Source organism: Oncorhynchus mykiss, chromosome 21, assembly GCF_013265735.2.
Source record: "Oncorhynchus mykiss isolate Arlee chromosome 21, USDA_OmykA_1.1, whole genome shotgun sequence".
Taxonomy (NCBI): Eukaryota; Metazoa; Chordata; class Actinopteri; order Salmoniformes; family Salmonidae; genus Oncorhynchus; species Oncorhynchus mykiss.
In genome coordinates this window covers 19,065,637-19,081,107 of record NC_048585.1, presented here as the reverse complement: position 1 = coordinate 19,081,107, position 15,471 = coordinate 19,065,637, and the positions used below count along the sequence as shown (strand labels likewise).

The 15,471-nt window shown below is 46.0% G+C and overlaps 1 protein-coding gene across 6 annotated transcripts in view; it reads left to right on the top strand.

Annotated features, from left to right (window-relative positions):
- The window catches only part of LOC110501015 (ankyrin repeat and sterile alpha motif domain-containing protein 1B), a 308,010-nt gene that overhangs the window by 90,445 nt on the left and 202,094 nt on the right, over positions 1-15,471 (top strand). For 4 of the 6 annotated variants that reach the window (XR_005038543.1, XM_036957167.1, XM_036957166.1 and 1 more), the window contains exons 4-6: positions 1-69; positions 1,752-1,898; positions 7,622-7,697. The exon at positions 1-69 is cut by the window's left edge and continues 84 nt beyond it. Coding sequence is in view for 5 of the 6 variants with exons in the window: in XM_036957167.1 (XP_036813062.1) it covers positions 1-69; positions 1,752-1,898; positions 7,622-7,697 (292 nt within the window). In the remaining variant the exon portion in view is untranslated. Of the gene's footprint in view, positions 70-1,751; positions 1,899-6,630; positions 6,949-7,621; positions 7,698-15,316; positions 15,424-15,471 lie in introns of those variants that run through there. The other 2 variants (XM_036957169.1, XM_036957170.1) reach the window with 2 other exon arrangements.

Genomic DNA, 15,471 nt, shown 5'->3' with positions numbered 1-15,471 from the left:
GACCCCACCATGAGGAACAGCCGCGACGAGACGCCCCTGGACCTGGCTGCACTCTACGGACGACTTCAGGTGAGGATGGACCTGAGCAAAGTTTCTTCTACAGAGTTTCTACAGAGTTTTCCCAAACTGATTCTGCTTTCTCTCTGTGGTCTAGGCCGGGTTACTGTAAAACCAATTTGTGATATTTTTAAAGGCTTTTATAAATGCATTTGATAGTGAGAGAGAGGGGGGTTGAGAGAGGGAGAGAGAGACTTTGACTAGTTTCATTAGTTGTGCTAGTTCAGGACTACAACAATACACTATATATACAAAAGTATGTGGACACCCCTTTAAATTAGTGGATTCGGCTGTTTCAGCCTCACCCGTTGCTGACATGTCTAAGTAATTGAGCACACAGCCATGCAATCTCCACAGTCACACATTGGCAGTAGGATGGCCTTACTAAAGAGTGCAGTGACTCAACATAGGCCGTGATAGGATGCCACCTTTCCAACAAGTCAGTTCATCAAATTTCTACCCTGCTAGAGCTGCTCCAGTCAACTATAAGTACTGTTATTGTCAAGTGGAAACGTCTAGGAGCAACAACGGCTCAGACGCAAAGTGGTAGGCCACACAATTTCACAGAATGGGACTGCCGAGTGCTGAAGCGTGTAGCGCGTTAAAATTGTCTGTCCTCAGTTGAAACACCACCAAACTGCCTCTGGAAGCAACTTCAGCACAATAACTGTTTGTTGGGAGCTTCATGAAATGGGTTTCCTTGGCTGAGCAGCCAAACACAAGCCTAAGATCACCATGCTCAATGCCAAGCGTCTGCTGGAGTGGTGTAAATCTCGCGTTCTCTGGAGTGATGAATCACACTTCACCATCTGGCCAGTAGAACACTACCTGGCCCAATGCATAGTGCCAACTGTAAAGTTTGGTGAAGGAGGAATAATGGTCTGGGGATCTTTTTCATGGTTTGGGCTAGGCCCTTTAGTTCCAGTGAAGGGAAATCTTAACGCTACAGCATACAATGACATTCTAGATGATTCTGTGCTTCCAACTTTGTGGTAACAGTTTGGGGAAGGCCCTTTCCTGTTCCAGCATGACAATACCCCTGTGCACAAAAGGGAGGTCCATACCGAAATGGTTTGTCGATTGGTCTGGAAGAACTTCACTAGTCTGCACAGAGCCCTGATCTCAACCCCATCGAACGATGAATTGGAACGCCGACTGCGAGCCAGGCCTAATCACCCAACATCAGCTCCCCACCTCACTAATGCTCTTCTGGCTGAAAGGAAGCAAGCAATGTTCCAACATCTAGTGGAAAGTTTTCCCAGAAGAGTGGAGGCTGTTATAGCAGTAAAGGGGGGACCAACTCCATCATAATGCGCATTATTTTTAAATTAGATGTTCGACATACGTTTGGTCCTGATGTGGATTGTGGTCCTGACGGTCTGAAAACGATGTATGTAATAGTGTAGTAACGGCCTGTATCAAATAACTCCAAATTTAGAACTTAGAACTCCTGTCCTCTGGGCTTGAACCCTCTCTCCTCCCCTCTCTCCTCCTCTCTCCTCCCCTCTCTCCTCCCCTCTACTCCTCTCTCTCCTCCCCTGTCCTCCCCTCTCCCCCTCTCTCCTCCCCTCTCTCCTCCTCTCTCCTCCCCTCTCTCCTCCTCTCTCCTCCCCTCTCTCCTCCTCTCTCCTCCCCTCTCTCCTTCTCTCTCCTCCCCTCTCTCCTCCTCTCTCCTTCCTTCCCCCTCTTCCCAGGTGGTCTGTATGTTGGTGACCGCCCACCCCAACCTGATGAGCAGCCACGGGACAAGGCGCCACACGCCCCTGCACCTGGCCGCCCGCAACGGGCACCACTCAGCCGTGCACACCCTGCTGGAGGCCGGCATGGACGTCAACTCCCAGGTCAGCGGTCTAGGGGTCAGGGTCACTGTGGAGTCAGGGGTGAGCGGTTGGGGTATGGGTTGGGAGGGGGGTGAGGGGGGCCACTCTGCATTTCCCCCTCAATACAACATGTTCTCCTGTAGAGGGAGGTAAGAGAGGTGAGCTAAAGGTCAACTCAGCCTGAAAGGAAAACTCCTCCCAAAAACCGTCTTTTGGTATTCGTTTCATTTTGTCAGCAATCAAGTTTTCAAGATATGTAACTTTCAAAATATAGAAATGATCCCTGTATGATGCATTTAGCATCACATGGTAGTCAGGGTGAAACCAGGCTTCAGCTTTGTAACAGTTCTCTTCCCTCCTGCAGATGTTGCTCCAGTAAATCTGACTGTCTCTTTAGCTCAAGATACACTCCCTCCTTGTAATGAATGTTTCAAGCCTGTCTCCTGTGTTTTTAATGAGTTGGTACAGTATCTGAGGACAATCTTCCTTCTCTTCAACCTCTTTCTGAATATGGTTTTGCGGTAATATTCGCAGAACACAGTAACGCACAGTTTGTGAGGGGCGGTCGGAGTAGGTCAAGGATGAGTTTGAGGTGTGTGTGTTGTCTTCATACATACAGTATGGTACTGTGTGTGATTGCTTAAGATATAGAACACATGTGTGTGGGGGGGGGGGGTGTAGAATGATGTGGTTATTGAAATAAGTTAATTATTGATGGGGAACAGAGAGGGAGACAAGGATGAGAGTAGTACGGGGTGTTCCTGAGTTCATACACCCTCTCTCTCTTCACCCCTGCCCCTCTCTCTCTTCATCCCACCCCTCTCTCTCTTCATCCCGCTCCTCTCTCTCTTCATACGCCCCTCTCTCTCTTCACCCCGCCCCTCTCTCTCTTCACCCCGCCCCTCTCTCTCTTCACCCCGCCCCTCTCTCTCTTTACCCCCGCCCCTCTCTCTCTTTACCCCCGCCCCTCTCTCTCTTTACCCCCGCCCCTCTCTCTCTTTACCCCCGCCCCTCTTTACCCCCCCCTCTCTCTCTTTACCCCCGCCCCTCTCTCTCTTTACCCCCGCCCCTCTCTCTCTTTACCCCCGCCCCTCTCTCTTTACCCCCGCCCCTCTCTCTCTTTACCCCCGCCCCTCTCTCTTTACCCCCGCCCCTCTCTCTTTACCCCCGCCCCTCTCTCTTTACCCCCGCCCCTCTCTCTTTACCCCCGCCCCTCTCTTTCTTTACCCCCGCCCCTCTCTCTCTTTACCCCTGGCCCTCTCTCTCTTTACCCCTGGCCCTCTCTCTCTTTACCCCCGGCCCTCTCTCTCTTTACCCCCGGCCCTCTCTCTCTTTACCCCCGGCCCTCTCTCTCTTTACCCCCGGCCCTCTCTCTGTTCACCCCTCACCCCTCCCAGCTCTCTTTTCTCCCCTCTCTCCTCCCCGCTCTCTCCTTTCTCTCGCTCCCCTCCCCTTCTCTCTCCCCTCCCCTTCTCTCTCTCTCTCTCTCTTCCCTTTCTCTCTCTCTCTTCTCCCCTCCTATCTCTGCCTCTCTCCAAAGCCACACTGTCAGATCTGTGCTTTGACATTAAGGAGTGGAGGAACTTACAGACCCACAGATGGTGGGGTAAATAGCAGTGTGTGTCAGTGCCTAGTAAAATAATGACATTAAAGCCCATTGTTTGAATGAATAATGAATGAGGATATCTCTCTCTCTCTCTCTCCCTCTCTCTCTAATGATGAGGGGATTCTATATGAGAGACCTGCTGCTCTGTAGGCAGGTAGAGAACCAAGGGCAAAAGTTGAGCCTGCTGGATATAAACACACACACACACACATTCAGACCCCCCCGACACACACCTTTATACTTCTTCAAGCTGTAAAGTGAATCTGAAACTGAGTGTCAAACTATATTGAAAGGCCCCGAGTTGCGCAGCGGTCTAAGGCACTGCATCACAGGCATATCGATTGCGCAACCAGGGCTGGAAAAACCTTGGATCATTGCTATTCTAACTTCCGCGACGCATATAAGGCCCTGCCCCGCCCTCCTTTCGGAAAAGCTGACCACGACTCCATTTTGTTGATCCCTGCCTACAGACAGAAACTAAAACAAGAAGCTCCCGCGCTGAGGTCTGTTCAACGCTGGTCCGACCAATCTGATTCCACACTCCAAGACTGCTTCCATCACGTGGACTGGGATATGTTTCGTATTGCGTCAGACAACAACATTGACGAATACGCTGATTCGGTGAGCGAGTTCATTAGAACGTGCGTTGAAGATGTCGTTCCCATAGCAACGATTAAAACATTCCCAAACCAGAAACCGTGGATTGATGGCAGCATTCGCGTGAAACTGAAAGCGCGAACCACTGCTTTTAATCAGGGCAAGGTGTCTGGTAACATGACCGAATACAAACAGTGCAGCTATTCCCTCCGCAAGGCTATCAAACAAGCTAAGCGTCAGTACAGAGACAAAGTAGAATCTCAATTCAACGGCTCAGACACGAGGTATGTGGCAGGGTCTACAGTCAATCACGGATTACAAAAGGATGTCTTGCTCCCAGACAAACAAACTCACTTTGAGGACAACACAGCGCCACTGACACGGCCCGCTACCAAAACCTGTGGGCTCTCCTTCACTGCAGCCGACGTGAGGAAAACATTTAAACGTGTTAACCCTCGCAAGGCTGCAGGCCCAGACGGTATCCCCAGCCGCGCCCTCAGAGCATGCGCAGACCAGCTGGCTGGTGTGTTTACGGACATATTCAATCAATCCCTATCCCAGTCTGTTGTTCCCACATGCTTCAAGAGGGCCACCATTGTTCCTGTTCCCAAGAAAGCTAAGGTATCTGAGCTAAACGACTACCGCCCCGTAGCACTCACTTCCGTCATCAATAAGTGCTTTGAGAGACTAGTCAAGGACCATATCACCTCCACCCTGACACCTGACACTCTAGACCCACTCCAATTTGCTTACCGCCCAAATAGGTCCACAGACGATGCAATCTCAACCACACTGCACACTGCCCTAACCCATCTGGACAAGAGGAATACCTATGTGAGAATGCTGTTCATCGACTACAGCTCGGCATTTAACACCATAGTGCCCTCCAAGCTCGTCATCAAGCTCGAGACCCTGGGTCTCGACCCCGCCCTGTGCAACTGGGTACTGGACTTCCTGACGGGCCGCCCCCAGGTGGTGAGGGTAGGCAACAACATCTCCACCCCGCTGATCCTCAACACTGGGGCCCCACAAGGGTACGTTCTGAGCCCTCTCCTGTACTCCCTGTTCACCCACGACTGCGTGGCCACGCACGACTCCAACTCAATCATCAAGTTTGCGGACGACACAACAGTGGTAGGCTTGATTACCAACAACGACGAGAGGTCAGTACAGGTGCATCAAAGCTGGGACCGAGAGACTGAAAAACAGCTTCTATCTCAAGGCCACCAGACTGTTAAACAGCCACCACTAACATTGAGTGGCTGCTGCCAACACACTGACTCAACTCCAGCCACTTTAATAATGGGAATTGATGGGAAATGATGTAAAATATATCACTAGCCACTTTAAACAATGCTACCTAATATAATGTTTACATACCCTACATTATTCATCTCATACGTATATGTATATACTGTACTCTATATCATCTACTGCATCTTTATGTAATACATGTATCACTAGCCACTAACTATGCCACTTTGTTTACATACTCATCTCATATGTATATACTGCACTCAATACCATCTACTGTATCTTGCTTATGCCGCTCTGTACCATCACTCATTCATATATCTTTATGTACATATTCTTTATCCCCTTACACTTGTAAGGTAATAAGGTAGTAGTTTTGGAATTGTTAGCTAGATTACTTGTTGGTTATTACTGCATTGTCGAAACTAGAAGCACAAGCATTTCGCTACACTCGCATTAACATCTGCTAACCATGTGTATGTGACAAATAAAATTTGATTTGATTTGATTTTGACTGGAAGCCCCATAGGGCGGCATACAAGTGGCCCAGCACCGTCCTAGATAGGGGAGGGTTTGGCCTGGTGGGCATTCCTTGGCTCTAGTGATTCCTAGTTCTGAGCGATTAATCACTTTTTTTTTCTGGTAATTAAACTAATTTACCGACGTTGGTTCAATTACTTGAGTTCCTTTTAGTTCCGTTTTTTAGAGAGGAGCAAGTGGTTTCACTCTCGCAAAAATCTATCCAAAATATGCCCAATACGTTTCTATGGGTTAATTTTGGACCTAAACTTGTCTCCTGCCTTCCTGCCTTTGGGACAACAACACTCATTGTTAGGGCGGAGACATGCGTCTCGTCATTGTATACAGATCTCTGGATGGAGACAATGGAATATTTTCAATGTTCTGGCAATTGAATGTTCACCTTTTTGTTTTGGAATTTCCATGAAAAAGCTCTATAGCCATTGTAAGGTCATTATTTCATAATACACTTGATGGGACTTCAAAAAGCACGTCTAGGTGGGTCATGTTTCGGAGTTGCAGCGACAAGACAAGGTCGTAACTGGCAATGGGAGAAAATGTGCTAAAAGAAAAACAACAGAAAGGCCAACACCAAAACAAACCCCCCCCCTCAGTCTCCAGTCAAACAGATAGGAAGTCCGTCTTCTTTGTGAATCGATTTCCTCATTTTCCAGTGACATCACCAACTAATCGCCATTGGAAACGACACAGGAAGGGGTTTGAGGGGGGAAGTGGGGGAGGGTCTGCCGGTTTGGTTTCCTGTCCCTCTGTATGCGTGTGTGCTCCCTCCAAACTCATCGTCCAGTCACCTCTAGTTCCATGTCAGCGTGGGTTGTGAAGCTTTTTGTCTTTTCTGGATTTGGATCTTTTACGTTCCTGTTTTTGACCTGGTCTTCTAGATTCTGTGGTTTTGGATGATCAGATGCCCTTTCATTGGCATGCTTTGACCTTTGAACTGTAAGGGTCAGTCAGACGCACCTGGATTGGGTGTGTGGGAACACAGGAGGAGCAGTTCTGGGTTTTGGTCGATGTGTTGGATTTTTGGGGTCTTTCCTGGCTGCGTTGATAATACCTTGGTGATAGAGGAAAGACGAGGTATAGTGTGTGTGCATGCACAAGGCAGGAGCCTGGCTGGGTGTTAGTGTGAGAGATTCAGTGTGTGTGTGTGTGTCTCTGTGTGTTTTTAAAGTGCTTGTCTAAGTAATCAGTTACTGTACACTAAATCTTTGACAACTATGCAAATCCAAGATGGCGCCCACAAGTTGATGTCCACAGTTTCTCTGCATTGCATCATGCCACCAATAGACGAATGTATTCTACAGGGCCTAATGCCACAAGCATCCAGGCCATATGGAGAGGGAGGAAACTGCTGTTTCCACCATGCAACTCTGTGTACAAAGAGTTTTCTTGGGCGATGTCTTATAATAAATGTTTTCTTTCTCTCTCCCACATCACTCTCCCCTCTCTTGCCTTCTATTATTCGGTCTCCTTCTCTTTCTCTCTTTCTCTCTCTCTCACTCTCTCTCTCTCTCTCACTCTCTCTCTCTCTCTCTCTCTCTCTCTCTCTCTCTCTCTCTCTCACACTCTCACACTCTCTCACACTCTCACACTCTCACACTCTCTCACACTCTCGCACTCTCTCACACTCTCACACTCTCACACTCTCACACTCTCTCACACTCTCTCACACTCTCTCACACTCTCTCACACTCTCTCTCACTCTCTCTCACACTCTCTCTCTCTCTCACTCTCTCACGCTCTCTCTCAGACGGAGAATGGCAGTGCTCTCCACGAGGCAGCTCTTTATGGGAAGATGGATGTGGTTCGTCTGCTGCTAGACTCAGGTGGGTGTCATGAGGGAGTCCATGTACACCCCCCCCCCCATACCTCTGTCCCTGTCTCTGTCTCTGTCCCTGTTCCTGTCTCTGTTCTTATGTCTATGTAAACCTGTCCCCTGTGTTTACCCCCCTCATACCTCTGTACCTGTCTCTGTTCTTATGTCTATGTAAACCTGTCCCCTGTGTTTACCCCCCTCATACCTCTGTACCTGTCTCTGTTCTTATGTCTACGTAAACCTGTCCCCTGTGTTTACCCCCCTCATACCTCTGTCTCTGTTCTTATATCTACGTAAACCTGTCCCCTGTGTTTACCCCCCTCATACCTCTGTACCTGTCTCTGTTCTTATGTCTATGTAAACCTGTCCCCTGTGTTTACCCCCCTCATACCTCTGTACCTGTTCTTATGTGTACGTAAACCTGTCCCCTGTGTTTACCCCCATCATACCTCTGTCCCTGTTCTTATGTCTACGTAAACCTGTCCCCTGTGTTTACCCCCCTCATACTTCTGTACCTGTTCTTATGTCTACGTAAACCTGTCCCCTGTGTTTACCCCCCTCATACCTCTGTTCCTGTACCTGTTCTTATGTCTACGTAAACCTGTCCCCTGTGTTTACCCCCCTCATACCTCTGTACCTGTTCTTATGTCTACGTAAACCTGTCCCCTGTGTTTACCCCCCTCATACCTCTGTACCTGTCTCTGTTCTTATGTCTATGTAAACCTGTCCCCTGTGTTTACCCCCCTCATACCTCTGTACCTGTTCTTATGTGTACGTAAACCTGTCCCCTGTGTTTACCCCCATCATACCTCTGTCCCTGTTCTTATGTCTACGTAAACCTGTCCCCTGTGTTTACCCCCCTCATACCTCTGTACCTGTCTCTGTTCTTATGTCTACGTAAACCTGTCCGCTGTGTTTACCCCCATCATACCTCTGTACCTGTCTCTGTTCTTATGTCTACGTAAACCTGTCCCCTGTGTTTACCCCCATCATACCTCTGTACCTGTCTCTGTTCTTATGTCTACGTAAACCTGTCCCCTGTGTTTACCCCCATCATACCTCTGTACCTGTCTCTGTTCTTATGTCTACGTAAACCTGTCACCTGTGTTTACCCCCCTCATACTTCTGTTCCTGTTCTTATGTGTATGTAAACCTGTCCCCTGTGTTTATCCCAATACTGCTGCTCATCTATCTAACAGTATGTACACGTTCTGTTCTGGAGATATCAGCAGCACCAGCTGCCATAGCTTGAAAACAAGTCAAATTTTATTGGTCACATACACATGGTTAGCAGATGTTAATGCGAGTGTAGCGAAATGCTTGTGCTTCTAGTTCCGACAGTGCAGTAATATCTAATAAGTAATCTAACAAATTCACAACTACCTTTTACACACAAATGTAAGGGATGAATAATAATATGTACATATTAAATAATCATGTTTCATATCTGTGCTGTCATGCCCCTCTCCCCTAACTGTCAGTCAGTGTTACAGTAGATGTGGTGAGGGGGACAGTAGATTATATGGAGACGGAGAGGGGGGGACAGTAGATGATATGGAGACAGAGAGGGGGGGACAGTAGATGATATGGAGACAGAGAGAGGGGGACAGTAGATGATATGGAGACAGAGAGAGGGGGACAGTAGATGATATGGAGACAGAGAGAGGGGGACAGTAGATGATATGGAGACAGAGAGAGGGGGACAGTAGATGATATGGAGACAGAGAGAGGGGGACAGTAGATGATATGGAGACAGAGAGAGGGGGACAGTAGATGATATGGAGACAGAGAGAGGGGGACAGTAGATGATATGGAGACAGAGAGAGGGGGACAGTAGATGATATAGAGACAGAGAGAGGGGGACAGTAGATGATATGGAGACAGAGAGAGAGAGAGATATAGAGAGGGGGACAGTAGATTATATATATATATATATATATATATATATATATATATATACATATATATATACAGTGCCTTGCGAAAGTATTCGGCCCCCTTGAACTTTGCGACCTTTTGCCACATTTCAGGCTTCAAACATAAAGATATAAACTGTGTTTTTTTTTGAAGAATCAACAACAAGTGGGACACAATCATGAAGTGGAACGACCTTTATTGGATATTTCAAACTTTTTTAACAAATGAAAAACGGAAAAATTGGGTGTGCAAAATTATTCAGCCCCTTCACTTTCAGTGCAGCAAACTCTCTCCAGAAGTTCAGTGAGGATCTCTGAATGATCCAATGTTGACCTAAATGACTAATGATGATAAATACAATCCACCTGTGTGTAATCAAGTCTCCGTATAAATGCACCTGCACTGTGATAGTCTCAGAGGTCCGTCAAAAGCGCAGAGAGCATCATGAAGAACAAGGAACACACCAGGCAGGTCCGAGATACTGTTGTGAAGAAGTTTAAAGCCGGATTTGGATACAAAAAGATTTCCCAAGCTTTAAACATCCCAAGGAGCACTGTGCAAGCGATAATATTGAAATGGAAGGAGTATCAGAACACTGCAAATCTACCAAGACCTGGCCGTCCCTCTAAACTTTCAGCTCATACAAGGAGAAGACTGATCAGAGATGCAGCCAAGAGGCCCATGATCACTCTGGATGAACTGCAGAGATCTACAGCTGAGGTGGGAGACTCTGTCCATAGGACAACAATCAGTCGTATATTGCACAAATCTGGCCTTTATGGAAGAGTGGCAAGAAGAAAGCCATTTCTTAAAGATATCCATAAAAAGTGTTGTTTAAAGTTTGCCACAAGCCACCTGGGAGACACACCAAACATGTGGAAGAAGGTGCTCTGGTCAGATGAAACCAAAATTGAACTTTTTGGCAACAATGCAAAACGTTATGTTTGGCGTAAAAACAACACAGCTCATCACCCTGAACACACCATCCCCACTGTCAAACATGGTGGTGGCAGCATCATGGTTTGGGCCTGCTTTTCTTCAGCAGGGGCAGGGAAGATGGTTAAAATTGATGGGAAGATGGATGGAGCCAAATACAGGACCATTCTGGAAGAAAACCTGATGGAGTCTGCAAAAGACCTGAGACTGGGACGGAGATTTGTCTTCCAACAAGACAATGATCCAAAACATAAAGCAAAATCTACAATGGAATGGTTCAAAAATAAACATATCCAGGTGTTAGAATGGCCAAGTCAAAGTCCAGACCTGAATCCAATCGAGAATCTGTGGAAAGAACTGAAAACTGCTGTTCACAAATGCTCTCCATCCAACCTCACTGAGCTTGAGCTGTTTTGCAAGGAGGAATGGGAAAAAATGTCAGTCTCTTGATGTGCAAAACTGATAGAGACATACCCCAAGCGACTTACAGCTGTAATCGCAGCAAAAGGTGGCGCTACAAAGTATTAATTTAAGGGGATGAATAATTTTGCACTCCCAATTTTTCAGTTTTTGATTTGTTAAAAAAGTTTGAAATATCCAGTAAATGTCGTTCCACTTCATGATTGTGTCCCACTTGTTGTTGATTCTTCACAAAAAAATACAGTTTTATATCTTTATGTTTGAAGCCTGAAATGTGGCAAAAGGTCGCAAAGTTCAAGGGGGCCGAATACTTTCGCAAGGCACTGTGTGTGTGTGTATATATATATATATATATATATATATATATATATATATATATATATATATATATATATATATATATATATATATATATATATATATATGAGGGAGGGAGGGAGGGAGGGACAGTAGATGATATGGAGAGAGAGTGACAGTAGATATGGAGAGAGAGAGTGACAGTAGATATAGAGAGAGAGTGACAGTAGATATATATAGAGAGAGTGACAGTAGATGATATGGAGAGTGACAGTAGATGATATGGAGAGAGAGAGTGACAGTAGATATAGAGAGAGAGTGACAGTAGATATAGAGAGAGAGAGTGACAGTAGATGATATGGAGAGTGACAGTAGATGATATGGAGAGAGAGAGTGACAGTAGATATAGAGAGATAGTGACAGTAGATATAGAGAGAGAGAGTGACAGTAGATATGGAGAGAGAGAGTGACAGTAGATATGGAGAGAGAGTGACAGTAGATATGGAGAGAGAGAGTGACAGTAGATGATATGGAGAGAGAGTGACAGTAGATATAGAGAGAGAGTGACAGTAGATATAGAGAGAGAGTGACAGTAGATATGGAGAGAGTGACAGTAGATATGGAGAGAGAGAGTGACAGTAGATATGGAGAGAGAGAGAGTGACAGTAGATGATATGGAGAGTGACAGTAGATGATATGGAGAGTGACAGTAGATGATATGGAGAGAGAGTGACAGTAGATATAGAGAGAGAGTGACAGTAGATATGGAGAGAGAGAGTGACAGTAGATATGGATAGAGAGAGAGTGACAGTAGATATGGAGAGAGAGAGAGTGACAGTAGATATGGAGAGAGAGAGTGACAGTAGATGATATGGAGAGTAACAGTAGATGATATGGAGAGTGACAGTAGATGATATGGAGAGAGAGTGACAGTAGATGATATGGAGAGTGACAGTATACGATATAGAGAGAGAGTGACAGTAGATGATATGGAGAGTGACAGTAGATGATATGGAGAGTGACAGTATACGATATAGAGAGTGACAGTATACGATATAGAGAGTGACAGTATACGATATAGAGAGTGACAGTATACGATATAGAGAGTGACAGTATACGATATAGAGAGTGACAGTATACGATATAGAGAGTGACAGTATACGATATAGAGAGTGACAGTATACGATATAGAGAGTGACAGTATACGATATAGAGAGTGACAGTATACGATATAGAGAGTGACAGTAGACGATATGGAGAGTGACAGTAGACGATATGGAGAGTGACAGTATACGATATAGAGAGTGACAGTATACGATATAGAGAGTGACAGTATACGATATAGAGAGTGACAGTATACGATATAGAGAGTGACAGTATACGATATAGAGAGTGACAGTATACGATATAGAGAGTGACAGTATACGATATAGAGAGTGACAGTATACGATATAGAGAGTGACAGTATACGATATAGAGAGTGACAGTAGACGATATAGAGAGTGACAGTATACGATATAGAGAGTGACAGTATACGATATAGAGAGTGACAGTATACGATATAGAGAGTGACAGTATACGATATAGAGAGTGACAGTATACGATATAGAGAGTGACAGTAGACGATATAGAGAGTGACAGTAGACGATATGGAGAGAAGAGTTTTGAGATTTTATAAAACCTTTAGTGTATACTCAAGTCGTAACACAAATAATGGCACACTGTGCCTTTTGAGATATTAAACAACACGTGTCATTCTTAAATAAACACAAAAACATGAATAAATACAAATAAAAAAGCATTTCATCAACAAAAAGTAATTTCCCCTCCAGAAAACAAACCACCTGAGATTGATGCTCAAAACAATAAAACCTATCTAACCTGGCCAGAGAGATGGTGTTCTCTCTCACTTGGGCCCATGTGTACTGTCTCGTGCCTCCCTGTTAGCTCCACCACATATAACAGTTCATGTGTTACTATAAGGTGTTTTAAGATGATGATATGGAGAGAAAGAGAGGGGGACAATAGATGATATGGAGAGAGAGAGGGGGGCAGTAGATGATATGGAGACAGAGAGAAGGGGACACTAGATGATATGGAGAGAGAGAGGGGGACAGTAGATGATATGGAGACAGAGAGAAGGGGACAATAGATGATATGGAGAAGAGAAAAGGGGACAATAGATGATATGAAGAGAGAGAGAGGGGGACAATAGATGATATGAAGAGAGAGAGAGAGGGGGACAATAGATGATATGGAGAGAGGGGGACAGTAGATGATATGGAGAAGAGAAAAGGGGACAATAGATGATATGAAGAGAGAGAGAGGGGGACAATAGATGATATGAAGAGAGAGAGAGAGAGAGAGAGGGGGACAATAGATGATATGGAGAGAGGGGGACAGTAGATGATATGGAGAGGGAGAGACTGGACAGTAGATGATATGGAGAGAGAGAGAGAGAGGGACAGTAGATGATATGGAGAGTGAGAGAGAGAAGGGGACAGTATATAATATGGAGAGAGAGAGAAGGGGACAGTAGATGATATGGGGAGAGAGAGAGGAGGACAGTAGATGATATGGAGGGAGAGAGAGGGGGACAGTAGATGATATGGAGTGAGAGAGAGGGACAGTAGATGATATGGAGAGAGAGAGAGAGGAGGACAGTAGATGATATGGAGGGAGAGAGAGAGGGGGACAGTAGATGATATGGAGTGAGAGAGAGGGACAGTAGATGATATGGGGAGAAAGAGAGGGGGACAGTAGATGATATGGGGAGAGAGAGAGGGGGACAGTAGATAATATGGAGAGAGAGAGGGGGACAGTAGATAATATGGAGAGAGAGAGGGGGACAGTAGATAACATGGAGAGAGAGAGGGGGACAGTAGATAATATGGAGAGAGAGAGGGGGACAGTAGATAACATGGAGAGAGAGAGGGGGGACAGTAGATGATGTGGAGAGAGAAGGGGACAGTAGATGATATGGAGAGAGAAGGGGACAGTAGATGATATGGAGAGAGCGAGAGGGAGAGACGGGACAGTAGATAATATGGAGAGAGGGAGAGGGGGACAATAAATGATATGGAGAGAGAGAGAAGGGGACAGTAGATGATATGGAGCGAGAGAGAGGGACAGTAAATTATATGGTGAGAGAGAGAAGGGGACAGTAGATGATATGTAGAGAGAGAGGGAGTGGGACCGAGACAGATGATGATGTGGAGTGAGAGGGGGGGGGGGGGGGGGGCAGTAGATGATCTGGAGAGAGAGAGAGGGGGACAGTATATGATATGGAGAGAGAGTGGAGGACAGTAGATGATATGGAGAGAGAGTGGGGGACAGTAGATGATATGGAGAGAGAGAGAAGGGGACAGTAGATGATATGGAGATAGAGTGGGGGACAGTAGATGATATGGAGAGAGAGAGAAGGGGACAGTAGATGATATGGAGAGAGAGGGACAGTAGATTATATGGACAGAGAGAGAAGGGGACAGTAGATGAGAGAGAGAGAAGATGATATTGAGAGAGAGAGGGGGGTGGGGTCAGTAGATAATATGTAGAGGGGCAGTAGATGATATGGAGAGAGAGAGAACGGGGGCAGTAGATAATATGTAGAGAGGCAGTAGATGATATGGAGAGAGCGGGGGGACAGAGGCAGTAGATGATATGTAGAGAGCGAGAGGGGGACAGTAGATATGTAGAGAGAGAAGATATGGAGAGATAGAGAAGGGGACATTAGATGGTATGTAGAGAGAGAGAAGATATGGAGTGAGAGAAAGGACAGTAGAGGATATGGAGAGAGAGTGTGGTCTTTGTCCTACCTCCCACTCCTCTCCCCACTTATTTTCCTCAATCGCTTCCTGTTTCCTCTGTTGTCTTTTTGCACTTCCTGTGAAGAACCCGGACGGCCATATTGTTTTTGTTCGGGGGGCTTATTTAGATGAGAGTGACAGGCCTGTACTGGTTTACTGTCTGACCCTGTCATCCACCCAACCTTCTCTTTTATGTGTGTGTGTGTGTGTGTGTGTGTGTGTGTGTGTGTGTGTGTGTGTGTGTGTGTGTGTGTGTGTGTGTGTGTGTGTGTGTGAGAGAGAGAGATACAGGATGGACGTGGCTAGCTTCCTCTGTCAGTAAATTGTCAGACAGAAATACAGTATGGATGATTTCTCCAAGTGAGTCTATTTAGGATCTTTGTCCTCCTACACGCAACACTTTACAGT